The sequence below is a fragment of the Rhinatrema bivittatum genome, chromosome 3, assembly GCF_901001135.1.
Source record: "Rhinatrema bivittatum chromosome 3, aRhiBiv1.1, whole genome shotgun sequence".
NCBI classification, from domain to species: Eukaryota; Metazoa; Chordata; class Amphibia; order Gymnophiona; family Rhinatrematidae; genus Rhinatrema; species Rhinatrema bivittatum.
The window spans coordinates 31,165,763-31,186,870 of record NC_042617.1 but is presented as its reverse complement, the minus strand read 5'-3'; the positions used below and the strand labels follow the sequence as shown (position 1 = coordinate 31,186,870).

Sequence of the window (21,108 nt, the reverse complement as noted above, 5' to 3'; positions counted from 1 at the left end):
GGTAGCCCTCTTCAAGGGTTCAAAAGGCGGACCCCCTAGCGTTCGAAGAACCAGATTCAAGCTCCATGAAGGACAGAGACTGCGGACCGGTGGTTTCAGGTGCTTTATCCTTCTCAAGAACCGGACTATGTCCGGGTGCGTCGCAAGAGGAGATCCATCCTGATGATGAACGAGAGCACCAAGGGCTGCCACCTGAACTCTGAGAGAATTGTAGGCTAATCCCATCTCCAGTCCTCGCTGTAAGAAAGACAAGATCTGGGATATGGTCGCATGGCGCGGAGAAAGTTGCGCGGTCTGGCACCAAGTCTCAAAAACTTTCCAAACGTGGATATAGGACACAGAGGTGGAAGGCTTCCTAGCCTGAAGAAGAGTGGAGATAACCGCCTCTGGATATCCCTCGTCTTCTCAGCCGGCGCTGCTCAAAAGCCAGGCAGTTAGACAGAAGCGATCTACCTGGTCGAAAAATACAGAACCCTGTCGTAGCAGATTCGGCAGATGTCCCAGCCGAAGCAGGCCATCCACCGCTAGATTGACCAAGTCCACAAACCACGGTCGTCGAGGCCATTCTGGAACGACCAGGATCACTGACCCCTGGTGACACTCTATTCTTCGGAGCACCCTTCCCACCAGGGGCCAAGGCGGGAACACTTAGAGCAGGAGGTCTCCTGGTCACGGGAGGACTAAGGCATCGATGCCCTCTGCGCCGTGCTCTCGCCTGCGACTGAAGAAGCGTGGAGCCTTCGCGTTCTTTTGAGTGGCCATGAGATCCAGATGGGGAGTCCCCCATCGCGAGAAGAGGAGTGGGACAATTCCCACTCCCTGGGGTCCAGGCGTTGGCGACTCAAATTATCCGCTTGAACAGTGTCGACTCCCGAAATGTGAGACGCCGCCAGGCGGGACAAGTGGAGTTCCGCCCATGGCATGAGCTTGTTCGTCTCCCGAGTGACATGGAGACGTCTTGTCCCCCCCCCTGACAGTTGATGTACGCTACTGTCGTCGCGTTGTCGGAGAGGATTCTGACCGAGCGACTCTGGACTAGGGGGAGGAAGTGCTTCAGTGCAAGATGGACTGCTCTCGTCTCTAGATGGTTGATGGGCCAAGCAGTCTGACCTGAAGTCCATCAACCCTGCGTCCATTGCCGCCTACTTACTGCCCCTCAGCCAGCATCGGTCGTAACGATCACCCATTGCGGAACCTCCAGGTCCACCCCCCCGGAGAAGATGATCGAGGTTGAGCCACCAGTCCAGGCTATCCTTGGCTAAGGGTGTTAGCGGCAACGGAGCCTGAAACTCCTGAGACACCGGCTTCCAACGGGAGAGTGACACTCTTTGTAAGGGCCGCATGTGGGCAAACGCCCAAGGCACTACATCGATAGTGGAGGCCATGGAGCCAAGCACCTGGAGATAGTCCCACGCTGTGGGAAGCCGGAGGTCCAGAAAGCACTGAACCTGGCTGAGGAGGATTGAGCCCGATCTATGCGAAGAGAGACCGTGCCCACTTTGGTGTCGAAATGAGCTCCCAAGAAGTTGAGGGACTGCGACGGAGTTAGGCTGCTCTTGACAAAATTGATGACCCAGCCGAGTGATTGGAGAAGGGACAAGACCCTCTCAACCGCCTGCTGGCACAGGTCCCTGGACTTTGCCCAGACTAGCCAATCGTCCAGATAGGGATGGACCAGGATTCCTTCCTTCCGCAGGGCCGCTGCCACCACCACCATTACCTTGGTGAAGGTGCGGGGAGCGGTCGCTAGGCCGAATGGCAGGGCTTGGAAATGGAAATGCTGTCCTAGCACCTTGAAGCGAAGGAAGCGCTGATGGTCCATCAGGATGGGAATATGAAGATAAGGCTCTGTCAAATCCAGGGACGCCAGGAACTCCCCCCGGTGAACCGCAGCAATAACCGAACGCAGGGTTTCCATTCTGAAGTGTGGAATCCTGAGAGCCCTGCTGACTAGCTTGAGATCCAAGATTGGTCGAAACGAGCCTTCCTTCTTGGGAACGACGAAGTAGATGGAATAATGGCCGGACCCATGCTCCAGGAGCGGCACAGGGAGAATGGCTCGCAAATCCAGGAGATGCTCCAGTGCCTGCAGCATGGCATCCTGCTTTCTTAATCCGCACGGGGAGAAGACAAACCTGTTTCTGAGAGGACGAGCAAACTCTAAAGCGTAACCATGCCGTAGAATATCCAAGACCCATTGGTCTGAGGTGATTTTGACCCACTCCTTGTAGAATAGGGCAGGCGTCGAGGAGTGGGCCGGCAAAGCTTCATTGGGAGGATTTAGCAGCAGCCCCCTGGGGGAGGGTGTCTCGAGCTGGCTGTCGACCCCGAAAGGAATGAGACCAGGACTGTGATCTTGAAGAGGGTGGTCTGAGAGGGACAGGCCTTGCCTGGCGGAAACGACGCTGCCCCCTAAAACGGTATCGCGTGGTGTTGTATGTCCTGGCAGTCCGAGGACGATCCTCTGGTAATTTATTTATTTATTTATTTAAAGACTTTTATATACCGAAGATCATGTACTAGTACATATCGCTTCGGTTTAATTTATGAACTCTGTTCTCTCTAAGTGACTTAAGGAGTTGATCCAACTCCTCACCAAACAGAAATCTACCCTTGCAGGGGAGAGAGCCCAGCTGAGACTTGGAAGAAAAATCTGCCGACCAGTTTCTGAGCCAGAGGAGGCGTCTAGCCGAGACCAGTACTCTGAGGAGATCATAGAGAGCTTCCACCCCATAGGCAATAACCGCCTCAAGCCGGTCTGCCTGCTGAGCCTCCTCTGGTGGAAGCTCTTGTGTGCCGAGCAGCTGCTGGACCCACCGGAGACCAGCTCTCTGCATTAGGGAACTGCACACTGCAGCCCTAACTCCCAGGGCGGATACCTCAAAGACCCTCTCCAAGTAAACCTCAAGCTTGTGGTCCTGCAGGTCTCTGAGGGCTGCTCCTCCCGTTACTGGAATAGTTGTCCGCTTCGTGACTGCTGTAACGGCTGCATCCACCTTTGGTACTTTCAAGCAGGTCCAAGGACACTTCCAGGAGCGGGTACAGCTTGTCCATCGCTTTGCCGACCCACAGAGAGGCTTCCGGAGAGTCCCACTCCCTGGACCACAATTGGAGAAGCCTAGGATGAAAAGGAAAAGTCTTCGAGGGAGGCCGAAGGCCAACCAGGACTGGGTCTCCCTTCTTCTGTGTCGCAGTACTGGGTCCAGGGGTATCCTGGGGAGCATCGATTTCCAATTCTGTCAGGACATGCGAAATAAGCGAGTCCAACTCCTCCTTCTGAAAAAGGCGTAGGACCAGAGGGTCATCTCCGTCCACGTCCGCCAAAAGACCAGAGTCATCCAAGTCTGGGTCCACCCCCGGGACCCCCAGGGGAGGGGAATCAGGCAGAGCCGGGCGGGCCCCCGCTGGAACTCGACAGGACCCCTAAAGGAGCCCCTGGGGCTGGCGGGCAAGGAGGTAACCCTGGTGCGGTACTTAACCTAGGTGGTACAGAGGCCTGAGACAGCCCTGCCAGGTCTGGAGGGTCCGCCAGTCTGGGCACCTTGGCTGGGGTGGGGGGGGCTAGGGCAGGGTCCTGGTGCTGGTAAAGCCTTGCCAGATAGGCATTGTGCATCAGCAAAATAAATTCAGCCGAGAAGGGTTCCGGAGGAGGAATGGGAGAGGGAGGGGCAGGGGGATCCCCCGAGGGTGGCTCTGCGTCTGGAAGATGAGCCGGAGTAAGAACCGGCGGTAACGAATCCCAGTCTGTGTCTGTGTCAGCAGGGGGCTGCGCTGGAGCATCTGTGGAATCAAAGATGGCTGCCGGAGCCGACCTCCCTGAGCCTGGTGTGCGCACGAAACAGACCTCCCCTGAGGCCTTGAGGTGCCCTCCCTGCCGGGGAGGCACCTGGCACACAGGCCTTCGCGTGAGAGCCTCGACCCAGGCTCATCACAGGCACTGCATCGCGATGGACGCGGCATGGAGGTAAGCAGATCCAAGTATCTCCGGAGACTGCAGGCAATAAGAGCTGCGCTTGCTCTGCAATCAAAACAACACTTTTTTTTTTTTTTTTAAAGAGTCAGAGGGGTGTCGCGTCTCTGGAACTCTGGCTGACCTGAGGAAACTGACCTCTCAGGCAGCAGATCGAGGGGGAGAGGTTGGACTACCAAATTTCACCCCTAAGGCAGCCAAAGAAACCCATGTAAGGAGGGAAAGTATACAACTTAGCCCCAAATGAGAAACAGTAAGCATAATAAGAAGACAAATCTGCCACTGAGCAAAAGTTCTGCCTGCAAGTTCTAGCAGAACATCTACAGAGGAAATCCTCCCTGATACTTTTTTTTTTTTTACTTATGATCCATCCAGGCAAGAGTGTCAGAGAAAGAAACAACAAATATCTCTAAAGACAGTGGGGAACCGAAGGTGAGACCCGATCTGCTGGAGTCAGAGAAAATACTGAAGGATTACAGAGGGTGCACCAGCTTATGAGAGAGTGCTCTCTCAGTTTTTTTGCTCTGACTCCATCTGCTAGTTGGGGGGGGGGGGGGGGGGAACAACCCACGGTCTGGACTGATCTTGGTACGTACAGGGAATTTCTTGTTCTAAATGGTACAGCGATCCTCATGGGGAAAGCACGTCCACATCTGCTACTAGACGGAGAGATACTGAAGGGCTGAGGTCACTGCAGGTTGTATATCTAGGGTGTTGTCAGCTTTGAAACCTGACTCTGTCTCCATCTACTAGCAGGGGAGCATATAACCGATTGGTCCTGAGTCCATCTGGCTACATGCTAGGAAACAGGATTTTAGCAGAGGTGGTGCCGCAAACAAAGCAGAATCAGGTGGTATTAAAAATGGGCTATGGGGTAGAGGATAACAGGAAAGTCCAAATGCAAAAATAGTTGGTGGCGAGGGGAGAAGAGACTGGTGACCAGCCTGGGGGGTTATAAGAGACAGTGCTCTGACAGAAGAGCTCTTGCATCAGGGAGGCACCAGCACTGGCAGCACTTATTGTATGAAAGCTGCTTATCTGCACGGGATGGTGCTATGTGTGGAAGATGCAAGCAAGGGAGCGATACTGAGATACCAAGACAGGAAAGGGAACTGAAAAAAAAGTACCTGGTCTCTTTGTCACCTTCCAGCAACTGCAGTTTGTAGTAGGAGTTGGTTCCTCGCATGATATCGACCAGACCAAGTGTGGCACTGAATATTTTGCCCTTTTTCTCTAAGACATGAGCCGAATGTTGCAGACCTGAGGAAAGATATCAAGACGTTTGCTGGATCCAAGAGGCCGGTCTGTTTCCCAGGTCCTGTGTTGTCCTTCCACCACACCAATTTAATTGTAATACATAAAAACAATGAACCGGTTTTGCGGATGACAAACAGCTGTCACATTCTGCTGCAGTCAGAAATTAGTTTATCTAAGGGGCCCTGAGCAGGACCCGCTCCACTGTGAAAGAGGCTGAGAACAGAACACTCCCTTGGAGGAACAGGGATGATGCTCACCAGAGATTTGAGAGATTTGAAAGGGGGTGCACATCCCCACCACCCAAAAGCACATGGGGTACATGGTGGGGAGGACAAGTTTAAAACCTGTACTAGCCTCAGTGTCATTCACAGCAAGGGGGGCCTCTAGCAATAAAAAGGCACATGGTCAACATGATCTCTGTGGTTCACTTCCGCCCTGTTCTCTGTATTTTCTCTTCCTAGTTATCTGTAAAACGATATGATGTCCCCACGAATGTCGGTATAAAAAAAGTTGTTAAATAAATAAACAGGGGTGGCCAACTCCAATCCTCAAGAGCCATAAACAAGTCTGGTTTTCAGGATATCCACAATACACGGACTACCTCTACTGTATGCAAATAAATCTCATACATAATCAATGTGGATACAACAAAAAGCAGATCTGCTTGTGGCTTTTGAGCACTGGAGTTTGCTACCCCTGATTTATGCAACTTATCTGTTCAGGTTACTGGTTTAAAATAGTTTCCTAAAAAATGTTTTTTGAGTTGGCACTTTTTTCCAGTAATTTTATTTTTATGCAAATAAATTCAGACAAATCCATAACGAATAATTTGAAGAAACACAAGATGTTTCCAGTGATCCAAATGAAATAGGAAAAGAAACATGCCCCCCCCACCCCCCCGGCTGCCCACAACAATGCTCAATCAAGTCCTTAAACTGGGAGTAGAGAAACAAGAACAAAAGACACAAACCATCACTAAGAAGCGAGGAGAGCAAAAATGCTTTGCTGGAAAGTAGGTAAAAATATGATAAAAAGGAAAATTGGTTCTTACCTGATAATTTTCGTTCCTTTAGTACCATGGATCAGTCCAGACTCCTGGGTTTGGCCCCCCCCTCTAGCAGATGGAGACAGAAGTTTATCAAACAAAACTCCGCCTCATATAGGCTGGTGCTACCTACAGTCTGGCAGTATTACGCAATGTCAAAGCAGAATGGATCAAACAAAACCCAAACTAACTATATACAGTAACTTAATAACCGCAAACCGGCACAACACCCCCCAAATGGATACAGAACCCGTGCCATGTCAAAATAACAAGGTTGAAACAAATGGTCAGAAAATAGCAGTAAAGAGCACGGACTCTCCATTCCCTTACAAGGAAATAAATGGGTGGGACTCTGGACTGATCCGTGGTACTACAGGAACAAAATTAGCAGGTAAAGAACCAATTTTCCTTTCCCTGTATGTACCTGGATCAGTCCAGACTCCTGGGATGTACCAGAGCTTACCTTAATTGGGATGGGATCCAGAGAGGCCCGCTCTAAGCTCTCCCTCTCCGAAGCCACCTGCTTCTGGTGCCCGCACATCCAAGCGATAATGTCTAGCGAAAGTATGCAAAGATTTCCACGTAGCCGCCCGGCAAATCTCCTCCAGGGAAATTTGTTGACATTCCGCCCAGGATGAGGCCTGAGACAGAGTAGAATGAGCCTGTAGACCTACTGGTGAAGATCTACTGTCCAACAAATAGGCAGAATTGATGGACTCCTTAAGCCAACTAGCGATGGTAGTCTTGGAAGCCATATTGCCCCTGCGGGGACCACTCCACAGCACAAAAAGGTGATCCGAAACCCGGAATGCATTGGTCACCTCCAGGTATCGCAGCAATGTTCTACGAATATCGAGCTTCCCAAGATCCGTAGACACGGGATCCGACCGATCCAGATCCAAAAATGACGGCAGCTCGACCGACTGATTTAAATGGAAGGAAGACACCACCTTAGCTAGGAACGAGGGAACCATACGCAAAGAAACCACAAAGTCAGTAATGCGCAAAAAGGGCTCCCTAGAGGAGACAGTCTGAAGCTCAGACCGCTGGCGTGCTGACGTAATAGCCACCAAGAACACTACCTTCAAAGTAAGGTCCTTCAAGGTTGCTTTACGCAATAGTTCAAACGGTGATCTACACAAAGCCTTAAGAACCAGATTCAAATTCCAAGATGGGCAGGACTGGCATACTGGAGGACGCAAATGCTTCACCCACCGAAAGAAACGAGACACATCAGGGTGACTCGCCAAGGACGCTCCCTGTATGGTACCGCGTAAGGAGCCGAGCGCCACCACCTGTACACATGCAAGGAACTGCATGACAATCCCTTCGCTAAACCATCCTGAAGAAAGCTTAAAATTTCTGGAACGGTCGCTCGAGCAGGAACAATCTGTCTGTCGATACACCAGACCTCAAAGACTTTCCAGACCCTTACAGAAGATAAGGAAATAGAGACTTTACGGAAGCGCAAGAGCATGGTTACCACAGCATCCGAGTACCCCCGAGACTTCAGCCGCTTCCTCTCAAATGCCATGCCGCTAGACAGAAGTGCTCGACCTGGTCGAAACAGACGGGACCCTGCTGAAGTAGATTCGGCCTGTCCGGAAAGCATAATGGAGGCACCACCGCCAGATTCACCAGGTCCGCAACCCATGGACGACTTGGCCACTCGGGCGCTATTAAAATCACCTCCGACAGATGTAACTCTATTCTGCGCAGGACCCTGCCTATGACAGGCCAAAGTGGGAACACCAAGCAGAACATCTGTCGGCTAGGGAAGGACCAGGGCGTCCACGCCCTCTGCTTCCGTGTCTCTGCACCGAGCCAAGAACAGAGGAGCCTTGGCATTCTTGAATGTCGTCATGAGATCCATCCCGGGAATGCCCCACTGGGCACAAATGACTTGAAAGGCATCGTCTGCCAATTCCCACTCGCCTGGGTCGAGAAAATGTCGACTGAGGAAATCTGCCTGAACATTCTCCACCCCAGCAATGTGAGAAGCCGCTATGCAGGCCAAGTTCTGTTATGCCCACGTGATCAAGAGACGGGCTTCCAATACTACTGGTCGACTTCTGGTTCCGCCTTGACTGTTGACATAAGCCACTGTGGTCACATTGTCGGAAAGCACTCTGACCGCTTTGCCCCGGATAAGCGTAAAGAACGCCTGTAATGCCAATGGGACTGCCCTGGTCTCCAGACGATTGATGGACCAACGAGCTTCCTCCGGAGACCATAGTCCCTCTACCGATTTTCTCAAACACACCGCTCCCCAGCCGGACAAGCTGGCATCCGTCGTGATCACCGTCCAGATCGGACCTACCAACGGAACACTCCGCCTCAAGTTGACCGGGGATAGCCATCAAACCAGGATGGACCGAGCTTTCTCCGTCAAATGCAGAAGGAGATGGAACTGCTCCGAAACCGGGTTCCATCGGGACAGCAATGCTGATTGTAAAGGCCGCATATGAGCGAAAGCCCACGGAACCAATTCCAGCGTTCAAGTCATGGAGTCCAGGACCTGAAGGTAATCCCAGACCATCGGAAGATGGTTGGACAACAAGGCTCGTATTTGACCTTGGAGCTTGAGCATATGCTCCTCCGTGAAGGACACTGTCCCTTGACTCGTGTCGAACAAAGCTCCCAAAAATTCCAGAGACTGAGAGGGTACCAAATGACTCTTGGTCTCATTGACTACCCATCCGAGCGATCTCAACAACTGAAGAACCCAAGAAACCGCCTCCTGGCAGAGCACTTTCGACTTCGCTCGAATCAGCCAATCGTCCAGGTACGGATGTACTAACAATCCTTCCCTGCGCAACTGAGCAGCTACCACCACCATAATCTTGGTGAAAGTCTGGGGAGCTGTGGCTAGGCCGAAGGGTAGCGCCAGAAACTGATAATGCTGCCCCAGTACGGAAAACCTTAGAAACCTTTGATGATCTGCCCGTATCCCGATGTGTAAATAGGCTTCGGTGAGATCTAAGGACACCAGGAACTCTCCCGGCCAAACGGACGCAATGACTGAGCGTAATGTCTCCATATAGAACCGAGGAATTCGCAGACATCTGTTGACCCGTTTCAAATTGAGGATGGGTTGGAAGGTTCCCTCTTTCTTGGGTACTACGAAGTAAATAGAGTATCGGCCTCGTCGATGCTCTGCGGAGGGCACCGGAATAATAGCGCCGAGATCGAGAAGACGCCGTATAGTCTCCCTGACTGTCCAGCGCTTTGCTGCAAGACCGCATAACGAAACCAGGAATCGTTGTCGGGGCTGGTGTGCAAAATCTAACGCATAACCGTGTCTTATCACAGTGAGGACCCACTGATTCGACGTAATTTTGGCCCATTCCTCGTAAAAGAGGGACAGACGACCTCCTACTACTGGAACAAGAGGAATGGACCAGCTGTACATCATTAAGACTTGCCACCCGACACGTTTGGGGTGGAGCCCAGTCTACCGAAACTGTGCCCGTGAAAGGACCGAGTGTAAGTCTGCTGCCTGTTGGCATTGTGGCGAAAGGAAGAAACGGACCCCTGGGAAGTCCACGGTCTCCGACCTCCACGAAATCTAGATCTGGCAGTAAAGGCCCCTCTCAATTTCGGTCTATCTTCTGGCAACCGATGTACCTTATTTTCGCCTAAAGACTGGATCAGATCTTCCAGTTCCTTGCCAAACAGCAGCTTGCCCTTAAAAGGTAAAGAACCCAGCTGAGATTTTGAGGACACATCCGCTGCCCAATTACGAAGCCACAATAAACGGCGTGCTGACACAGCAGATACCATGGACCTGGCCGACGTGCGAAGCAGGTCATAAAAGGCATCCGCGCTATAAGCAATGACTGCCTCAAGGCGCCCCGCTTGGAGCGCTTCCTCTTGCGAAAGTGAGTCATTGGCTAGGAGCTGTTGCACCCAATGAAGACCTGCATGCAAGGAAAAATTACTACAAATAGCTGCTCTAATTCCCAGCGCGGAAACTTCAAAGATCTTCTTGAGCTGAACTTCCAGCTTATGATCCTGCAAATCCTTAAGGGCCGTCCCCCCGGTAACCGGCATGGTTGTTTTCTTCGTGACCGCCGCCACCGCAGAATCCACTTTAGGAACCTTCAGTAGCTCCAAGGCATCCTCCGGCAGGGGATAGAGCTTATCCATGGCCTTCGCCACCTTAAGGCCCAAATCTGGAGTATCCCATTCCTTGAAGAGCAAATCCGTTACTGAAAAATGAAAAGGAAAAGCCGAGGGTGGACCCCGGAGACCCAGCACCACTGCCCCTAAGTGCGACTCTTCCTGGGGCAGTTGGATCCCCAATTCTCCCAGTATCGCTGGAATGAGTGGACCCAGTTCATCCCTGCGAAAAAGCCTGACTACCTTCGGGTCGTCGCCATCCGCTCCATGGGATGCCCGCAGACCTTTCTGTACCAGCTCGGCATCCCCTTCCACCCCTCGAGGTGGTGGGATGGGCAAATCCTGATCATCCTGGTCATCTGTACTGGAAGAGGTATCCGTGTCCCCTACTGGTGCCTGAGCGCGCAAGTGACGCTGTCCCCCCGAGAGACCTGGCTTGCTTCTGGGCCTCCGGCAGAGAAATATTTTTTATTTATTTTATTTATTTAAGGTTTTTATATACCGGCAATCATGAGAACATATCTTGCTGGTTTACATGAAACGGGAGTGCATTAAATACATCAAACTAGAACTCAGGTGACCGAAAGTACAGTTACAATTAACATGACTGTGAGGTCTCTTCTTTCCCGCCTTCCGGGCCTTAAAGGCCTTATGCATTAATAAAACAAAATCAGAGGAGAAAGAAGAGTCCGAGGACGAACCCTCACCCCCGTATCGGGGTCCGCATCGATGGGCTAGCCAGACCCCTCAGGGGACAAGGCTAAATATACCTGGTGCAATAAAAGCAAAATGTCCGGAGAAAAGTAAGGACGACCCACCCAAATCCCCTTCCAGGTAATCAGGATCCTCCCCTGACTAGTCTCCCGGGCCTCATCAAGGCTTAAATCAGGAGGCGACAGCGCTGATGGAGATCCCTCCCGCTCTTCCTTCAGCAGCCCCAAAGGTGTTCTCAAAATGGCCACCGTTCCCTTGCTGAGAGGAAACGGTTGGCCTCATCCTCCGGGGCAGCCGGCAACTGTCCAGGGCTGCGCTGCTTCGATGGTGCAGTCATAGTCGCCCACGAAGAGCCCCCGGGAGGCAGCGGGAGCATTGGCTGGCCTGGGCAAGACCAGAAAGTCGCTCTCCACAGAGCGAGCAGCGGCTTGTGCGAGCATAGCGTCGAGTGACCAAGACCGTGCAGCTGGCGTCAGCAAGCAACAGGAAATGGGAGCTGACAGCTGCGACCAAAGAAAAAACAAAATTAGACTGAACACACTGCCTTCCGTTGCTCCCCACCACAGGGCGAGCAGCACCTCAACCAGTGTGTCTCAACTTCCTTTCTCCTCTAACCTTTCTCTTCTTTTTTTTTTTTTTTTAAACTTTATTAGAAGTAAATAAAAAGACATACTTTTCTGAAGAAAGGTGGCAGAGGCTGATCAGAATTCTCGCTGTAGGGGAGGCAGCTGGACTATCACCTGCGGCACTCAAAAAGAGCAAATTTGGGGTTCCCAACCCCTGCTTATCCTCACCCTACTACCAAGGGGGATGGTACCACCAGGCTCTGCCAACCCCCTGGGAGGATAAATCCGCTCTCCTTTTCATTTTTTTTTTTTTAACTCGGGTTCAGAACTGCAGGTTTTACACCACCTCCATTTGCTGGAGACAGAGAAATACTGAAGAGATGCAGGTGGCACACCGGGTTATAGGACAGTGCCTAAGAAATTTTCTGTCTCCATCTGCTGGAAGGGAGGCAAAACCCAGGAGTCTGGACTGAACTGGGTACGTACAGGGAAAGCATCCAATTATTGCTAAACACCTAGCATATTAACTATTGAAATGAACCAACGCTCTTTAAAGCTTCCATAAACTACCCCATAGAGCAAAGGTTCAGATTTCACATCTCTGAGTACAGCGGAGTGACCTTGAACACGCTTAACCACAAGAAAAATGTTATAAATGAACAAAAGCAGAAAACAATAGATTGGTTTCCCTGGTATTTAACAATATATTTATATGCAAAATTCAGGGAAAAAAAAACAAACTTGCACCAACAGAACACACATGCTGATGCATCCCCCCAAAGGCCCGCCTCTTATTCTCTGTACCCCGGGGAGTCTATACCTTGTATGCTGATGCATTCCCCCAAAGGCCCACCTCTTATTCTCTATACCCCAGAGTCTGTACCTTTCATGCTGATGCATCCCCCTCATAGGCCCGCCTCTTTTTGCATGGGATGAAGAAGGCGTGGGAATTTGCTTCCCTGGGGTCTGCTCTAATTCTGCCCTCAGCAGTGCCCCTTTTCCTCTTATTGGGAGGGAAGGGGTAAGATGGCAATTTCCAAAGCTTAAAATGGTGAAAATTACCTCTTTGTATTTAAAAAGTAGAAAGATGATAAATTCTAGAAGTAGGAAATATCTTGGTTGGTGGGGGAAGTAGGGTGTGATCTTTAATTTCTAATAGCTATTTTTTAAACTATCCTCCTCTTTCCCACTCTGCTGCTTATAGGTTCCTCTCCACTTCTCTTCTTTGTCTCCACCCTCCTCCTCCTCAGATGCCTCCGCTTCTTCCATCCCTCTTGAACTCATCTCTGTACCTACTCAAGTTCCTTTCCATCTCATCCTCAGTTCCCCTCCCCCCAAAGACCTGGAAAGTGTACTAACTGCGCCTCCCCTCTCATGCTACGGGTCCGCCATCACTGACAGCAATCAGACTGTCCGGGAGGTCGGTCTGCCATGTAAACGTGTGTGTGGGGTGGAGTGGGGGGGGGGGGGGGGGGGTTCCTGTATTCTGGGGATGCACCTGTGGCTATCCTACCTCCATACCTGCTGCGTTACTTTCTATACTCACCAGAGTCTGGGTCCACCGCTGCTCCCCCTTTCACAGTCAGCTTCATTTTCTTTTCCAAGTTGCTGGGTCCTGAAGCAGAGAAGATGTACGTTACATATTCAGGAGGAGCGTGCCTAAGCAACCTGTGCTGGTCAGAGACCTGGGCATGTGGCATCAGTGCACTGGCCCCAGATATTTGGGCAGGAGGGAGAGAGACACACACACACCTAAGAGGCTGGATGTTCAGGCAACAGTTACATCAGTTTGGCTGGGTATTTAGGTTACGACAGAGATTTGGGGTTAAACATGGGAAAGGTGAGTGCTGGAGGGAACTAAGTGAGGATCTAGAATGCTCTTCTGCCCGTAGACAAAGGAGGACAGCAAAATAAATAAATAAATAAATAAATAAATAAATAAATAAAAGACTGCCCTGATAAGGCGAAATCTTGCAGCTGGATAGTGGGTACACATCATTGGAGTGGACAGAATAACTGGAAAGCCTGAATGGGCCACAGGGTCTTTTTCTGCCGTCATCCACCCTGCTATCAAATTAATATGTTAGGCAAAATGAATCCATTGCATATTAATTTGGAGACAGAGTGCTGCGTAAAGTGTTTTTCCATCTGTGTCATTCCTATAGCAGATTGTTCATTTTGGCGCTATAGTGCAGCCAATACACTGAAATCCTCAGCTCAGTGTGCAGCAGCATTCAAAAAAGCAAGCAGAACGTTAGGAATTATTCAGACAGGAAGAGAGAATAAAACTGAGAATATCATATTCAGGGTTTCTAAATGCAGGTGTTCATTTTCCAGTTAATTAAGGGTTCCTTGATGGTACAAAAAATATCTGGAGTTTACTGGCGTTTTTACATTACAGGTAGTATCTCTGAGCATCTTTTCTGGTTGAATCAAATATACACTTTTCTATAACATAAATGCGCTGCCATAACAAAATATTTCCTAGCGTGTAGCCAGATGGACTCAGGACCAATGGGTTGTGCTCCCCTGCCAACAGATGGAGATGGAATCAGATTTCAAAGCTGACGTTACCCTAGATATACCCCTGCAGTGATCTCAGCCCTTCAGTATTTCTCCGTCTCCAGCAGATGTAGACATGCTTTCCCTTTGGGAATCGCTGTACCTTTTGGAAGAAATTCTTTTAAATTGGAGAACAGATTGAGCCCTGCTCCCCTGCGGTGATACCTAAAGGTCTCTCCAGCAGTTCAGAATTCCTGAGGTGATTTCTGAGATCCCTCAGAGGTGTGCCTTGGTCTGGTAGCCGGTTCCCGGTGTGGACGTTGCTGCTCAAGCAGCTGAAAGGCGGCGGGTGCAAAAAGCAGAGTGCAGCAGAGATGGCTGAAGCCCTCTCCCCCTGCAGCCAGAGACCATCTCTGTACTCAGCCAGTAAGCACTGAACCCAGGTAAGTTTAAAAAAAAAAAAAAAAAAAAGAAGATTTACCTTCAGAGAAGTTTCGGAAAGACTTCCTCTGGTCTCCTTGCTCGGTGCGCTGTACCGACATCGTTCCCGCTCCCATTGGGGCATAGGGAAGTGGGCTTATGAGTGGGTTGAGCGGCCCCCTGGTGGGCTAGGCCCTGCTTAAAGCTCGGTAGGCACACCATGTGGTGTGCTGCAGCAGCACCATCTTATGCGCTTCTTTGTGCATCTCGAATTGCCCGCCATCAGTACGCACAGTGCATCGGCTCTGCACCTGCACCATGCGCATAACCTCGTGCGCGTACTTAAACGCACAATAAAGAAAGCACAAGATACAGGAAAAGCCAGACATATGGGCTGTGCATACGCCTCGCTCCTGCCTAGGCGCCCAAAATGTGTGTGCATAAAGTTTTAAGCACAAGCCGATCGAACGCACAGTTACCGCCACCAATGGCGCCGGCAGCCAAGAAACATAAGCGTCTTGCTCTCTGCGCTGCTTGTCATTTTAGGGCTTCTCAGCTTGACCTGGATTCCAACTTGTGTCAGCACTGTGAGGAAGCCCATGGGGATCTGGCCACCCCAGACTTTGCTGTGCCTGGCTCTGCCCATTCAGAAGATGGACTGGCAGCCTTAACTGGAAGTACTCTGGGCTGGGTCTTTCATGGGAAAGGGAAACTCAGCTGGCCCCACCCCACTTCCCCCTGGGCTAGGCATGGACCCGGCGGCCTTTTCTTGGGTGGAATTTTTCCAGGGACTACTTTGTATGGGCACAGTCTACTTCCTCGCTTGCCCCTGTCCGGACGGAACCCCAGCCGGCTCCCTCTCCCGTTGGCAGACCTCAAGGCATGCCCTGCCTGACCAAGGGTATCCCTAGTGGGGACCCTGATGGCACGGACGAAGAGGAGGACCCAGATTTCTTGGAAGATGGGGAAATCCCCCCTGGGTTGGAATCGTATCGGACCATGTTACGGTTCTTCCACAGACACGAATTGCTGGCCCTGGTTTTCCAAACCCTGAAGAAGCTGGGAGTTCCTGGGGCAGTTTCTATGACCGAACCAAAGAAAAATCCCATTCTGATTTCCCTGAGGAAAGCTTCTTGCTACTTTCCAGTGATGGACACCATCCAGGAGTTGATCTGGAATGGGATGCCCCAGAAGCAAGTTTTAAAGGGGGCTGAGCGCTGGAAGCTCTATATTCTCTGGACCCAGCAGTAAGAGAACGTTTGCATTTCCATAAAGTGGATGCACTGATCTGTGCCGCTTCTAAGCGAACAACTATCCCAGTGGAGGGAGAACAGCCTTTAAGGATGCGCAAGATAGACTGATCGAGTCTATCCTTAAATAAGCCTTTGACGCAGTAGCAATGACCTTACTACATAAGAACATAAGACCAAGGTTATGTTATAACAGAGATTTGGGGTCAAACATGGGAAAGGTGGGTGCTGGAGGGAACTAAGTGCCCATAGACAAAGGAGTACAAACCAAGGGTTCATCAAGCCCTGCATCTTGTTTCCAACAGTGGTCAATCCAGGCTACAAGTACCTGGCAAGTATCAAATCACTAAGTAGATCCCTTACTAGTGATGCCAGTAATAGCAGTAGCTATTCTCTAAGACAACTTGATTAATAGCAGTTAATGGCCTTCTCCTACAAGAACTTATACAAACTTTGTTTTTTTAAACAGCTGCACTAACCAAATCCCCTGGCAACAAATCCAGAGTTTAATTGTGCATTGAGTGAAAAAGAATTTTCTCCGATCAGTTTTAAATGTGTTACTTGCTAACTTCATGGAGTGCCCCCTAGTCCTTCTATTATCCAAAAGAGTATATAACCAATTCATATTTACCCTTTTTATACCTCTCATGATTTTAAAGACCTCTATCATATCCCTCCTCAGCCATCTCTTCTCCAAGCTGAACAGCCTTTCCTCATAGGGGAGCTGTTCCATCCCCTTTATCATTTTGGTCACCCTTCTCTGTATCTTCTCCATCAAAACTGTATCTTTTTTTAGATGCAGTGACCAGATCTGGACATAGTACTCAGGTGCAGTCTCACCATGGAGCGATACAGAGGCATTATGACATTTTCCTTTTTATTCACAATTCCTTCCTAATAATTCCTAACATTGTTTGCTTTTTTGATTGCCACAGCACACTGAGCTGACTATTTTAAAGTATTATCCACCAAGATGCCTAGATCTTTTTCCTGGGTGGTAGCTCCTAACCTAACATCGTGTACCTACGGCATAGATTATTTTCTCTATATGCATCAGCTTGTAGTTGTCCACATTAAATTTCATCTGCCATTTGGATGATCAATCTTCCAGTCTCGCAAGGTCCTCCTGCAATTTATCACAATCCGCTTGTGATTTAACTACTCTGAATAATTTTGTATCATCTGCAAGTTTGATTACCTCACTCGTTGTATTCCTTTCCAGATCATTTATAAATATATTGAAAAACACCAGTCTAAGTACAGATCCCTGAGGCACTCCACTGTTTACCCTTTTCCACTGAAAAAATTGACTATTTAATCCTACTCTCCGTTTCCTGTCTTTTAACCAGTTTGTAATCCACGAAAGGACATCGCCTCCTATTCCATCACTTTTTAGTTTCTTTAGAAGCCTCTCATGAGGGATTTTGTCAAACGCCTTCTGAAAGTCCAAATACACTGCATCTACTGGCTCACCTTTATCCACATGTTTATTAACCCCATTCAAAAAAATGAAGTAGATTTGTGAGGCAAGACTTACCTTGGGTAAATCCATGCTGACTGTGTTCCATTAAATCATGTCTTTTTATATGATCTGTGATTTTGATCTTTAGAATAATTTCCACTATTTTTCCCGGCACTGAAGTCAGGCTCACTGGCCTATAGTTTCCTGGATCACCCTGGAGCCCTTTTTAAACATTGGAAGGTGGCCAATGTAACCCCAGTCTTCAGGCACAATGGATGATTTTAATGATAGGTTACACATTTTAAATAGATTTTTTAGTTCCTTCAGAACCCTGGGGTGCATACAATCTGGTCCAGGTGATTTGCTTCTCTTTAGTTTGTCAATCTGGCCTACTACATCTTCCAGGTTCACAGTGATTTGGTTCAGTTCATCTGAATCATCTCCCTTGAAAACCATCTCCAGAACCGGTATCTCTCCACTATCATTAGTAAACACAGAAGCAAAGAATTAATTTAGTCTTTCTGCAATGGCCTTATCTTCACTAAGAGCCCCCTTAACTTATCAGTCATCTAATGTCCAACTGACTCCATCACAGGTTTCTTGCTTTGTATATATTTTAAAAAGTTTTTATTATGAGTTTTTGCCTCTGATTGCTTCTTGTTGTGCTCTGGTGGCTCGTTCGTGCCTACTTCTCTCTCAGAAGGTGGATGATTTGGGGGTGAACCCCAGAACAGCAATGGAAGCTGCTGCAGCCTTTTTAGCTGCCGCGGATTTAGTCCTTACTTCAGCCAGAGGAGTGGCCTCAGTGGTAGTGGCCAGAAGACAGCTATGGCTGCGGAACTGATCAGCTGACACAACCTCCAAGGCCAACCTTTAAAGGATCACTCCTATTCGGAAATAAAATTGGAAAAACTGGCCAGTAAATGGGGCAAATTTCCATTCCCCTGGCTACCAGAAGATAAGAGGAAGGAAATGCAGCGCCCCTTGCCCATGAGGGGCCAATCCAGGGGCTCTCAACGTTTTTGCCCCTACAGAAACTCGGCCCTTTGGAAGAACTCGGTCCTTTCATAGTCGACAGCCCAAGAAAGAGGCAGATTTGGGTTCTGGATTGACCTGAACCTCCCAATGAAATTTTACCGACCCATCTTCGAAACAAGATGGGGGTCGACTGTCTCTTTTACCAAAGGTCAGTCAAGATCACTTCCGACAAGTAGGTACTGGAAGTCATATGAGAAAGATATGCGCTGGAATTTCGCAGCACTCCTCGGGACATATTCATATCGTCTCCTTGGCACTCCCAGCACAAGAAGCAGGCAGTAGAGATAGGAAAAAGCAAAATTGCTTACCTTGTAATAGGTGTTATCCCAGGACAGCAGGATGTAGTCCTCACATATGGGTGACATCATTGATGGAGCCCTATTGCGGAAAACTTTCTGTCAAAGTTTCTAGAAACTTTTGACTGGCACTCTGAGCCCACTAAGCATGCCCAGCATGCCATGATATTCTCAGCCACAGGGGTCTCCCTTCAGTCTCGTATGTAGCAATAAGCTTCAGCAAAAAATAAAATAATAAAACGTATCGGACCCAACTCCGCAGGGTGGTGGGTGGGTTTCGTGAGGGCTACATCCTGCTGTCCTAGGATAACACCTATTACAAGGTAAGCAATTTTGCTTTATCCCAGGATAAGCAGGATTAGCAAGCTAGAGGCTGAGTCATTTTGTAGTGAAACAACACTGAAGTATTGTTGGTGAAAATGAGGCAGCCGAAGATCACAGCAGGTTGTATGTAGAAGGAGTTGGGATTATACTTGAAACAAGTTCTTTAAGACAGATTGCCCATAAGCTGAATCTTGTCATCCATCTTTGTCCAAACAGTAATGAGCTGCAAAGGTGTGAAGAGAACTCCATGTTGCTGCTTTACATATGTCAAGAATTGGCACTGAACGATACTGTGCTACTGAGGTTGACATTGCTCTTACTGAATGTGCCTTTACTCGCCCTTGGAGAGGAAGGCTTGCTTTTTCATAGCAAAACTGTATGCAATCTGCTAGCCAATTGGACAGAGTATGTTTACCCACTGCTTTTCCCGGTTTGTTTGGACGACAGTTGATGCAAGGTTTCTGTGTGTTCCTTCAACTGGGCCACAGCATCCTGCACCTTTAAGCCAAAAAGGTTGTCCCCTATGCATGGCAAATCAACCAATTTTTCTTGGACCTCAGGCCTGAGGTCCGAGGCCTTAAGCTATGCCCAGCGACGTGCACTTATGCCTGAGGCCACTACTCTAGAAGCAGTTTCAAATTTGTCGTAAGCGGCTCGGACTTCGTGCTTACCAGCTTCAAGCCCTTTTTGTATTATGGTTTGAGCTGCTTCTTGATACTGTTGTGGTAACGAATTTGAGAGATCTTGCATCTGTTTCCACAGGTTTCTCTGGTATTGCGTCATATATAACTGATATGACGCAATCCTTGTACTGAGCATGGCTCCTTGATAGATTTTCCTGCCCAAGGAGTCCAGGAATCTTTGATCCTTGCCTGGAGGAGTGGAGGAATGAGGTCTTATTCGTTTAGACTTCTTTTGTGCAGACTCCACAACAACTGATTGATGTGATAGTTGCAATTTCTGGCATCCGGGGACAGATTGTATCAAATAAGTGGTGTCCACTCTCTTATTTATGGATGTACTGAGCATGGATGCTCCCAGAGTCTAGCAGAACTTCAAGGACAGGGATGGCCAAGACTTCCTTTGGAGGGTCCACGAACTGAAGGACTTCCAATGTTTGATGTCTTGTGTCCTCTTCTGATACCAAAGTAAATGGTATGGTGTCTGCCATATCCTTAACAAAATTTGTAAAGGATAAATCCTCCAGTGGAGATTTCTTTCTTTCTTTCTTCTGGAGGAGAAGGATCAGACATAAACCCTTCAGAAGAAGTATCTGTATGTCTGTCTTCCCAGGAATTGTAAGGGTCTTCTTGACGTGGAGACGTGGGAGAAGACCTTGGCGGTCAAGAAAGCCCTGAAGGACCTGGCTGTGGATCATCTAGTGGTATCCGTCCAGGGACATCTTCTTGTGGCTTGGCTGGAATCGATGGTAGAGCACCGACTATTGCATCGAATCTGTTCATCAAAGCTGGAACAACACTAATTCCGGCTGTCCTGGGGCCTCAGGTACTGGCATCGGCATCGACGGAATTGGTTCTGGTATTGGGCCAGGCATCGGCGATGGTAGAGGCATCGGCATCGATGGCCGCCTCGGTGTCAGTGCAGACTTCGGTGTTGGTACCGGCATCGGCGGGAGCACCAGCATCGGTGATGGCACCGGCATAGACGTCGGCGAGGGCATCGACGGTTGCTGGTCCTTTAATGCTTGGAGCATCGCTTGACGGATAAAATCTGTCATTTCCTCCATGATAGTTGGGGCAGGCAGAGCAGCTACACATGGTGGCAGTGGAGGTGTTGATGGTCCTTCCACAGGTCCCTGTGAAGGTTCGATGATAGATAGGAGGTGAAGGCCTCGGTGAAGGCCTCGTTGTTTCTTGGAGTCAAGGCCGTTTTGCAGTCGATTTCTCTGGGGAGAGAAGCGCCTCCGGGATCGATGGGTGTCGGTGCCGATGCTTTGGTCGATGTTCCACCGCTGACCTCGTCAATGCTACGGATGGGGTCAGCGATGAACGATCCCCTGAGCCTTCTGGATGATGCTTTTTGAGTATTAAACGCTTCGAGACTCTGGCCAGAGACGACTGAGTAGACGTCGACAGGGAAGGCAAAAGTTGTAGATGGAATAAATGTTCCATCTTTTCTTGA

The 21,108-nt window shown here is 49.4% G+C and overlaps 1 protein-coding gene across 1 annotated transcript in view; it reads right to left on the bottom strand.

The window, feature by feature from the left end:
* The window catches only part of PARP1 (poly(ADP-ribose) polymerase 1), a 233,401-nt gene that overhangs the window by 89,693 nt on the left and 122,600 nt on the right, over positions 1-21,108 (bottom strand). Inside the window, exons 11-12 of the mRNA XM_029593046.1 lie at positions 13,221-13,289; positions 5,098-5,230 (exon numbers count right to left, since the gene is read on the bottom strand). Of these exons, the coding sequence (XP_029448906.1) occupies positions 5,098-5,230; positions 13,221-13,289 (202 nt within the window). The remainder of the gene's footprint in view (positions 1-5,097; positions 5,231-13,220; positions 13,290-21,108) is intronic.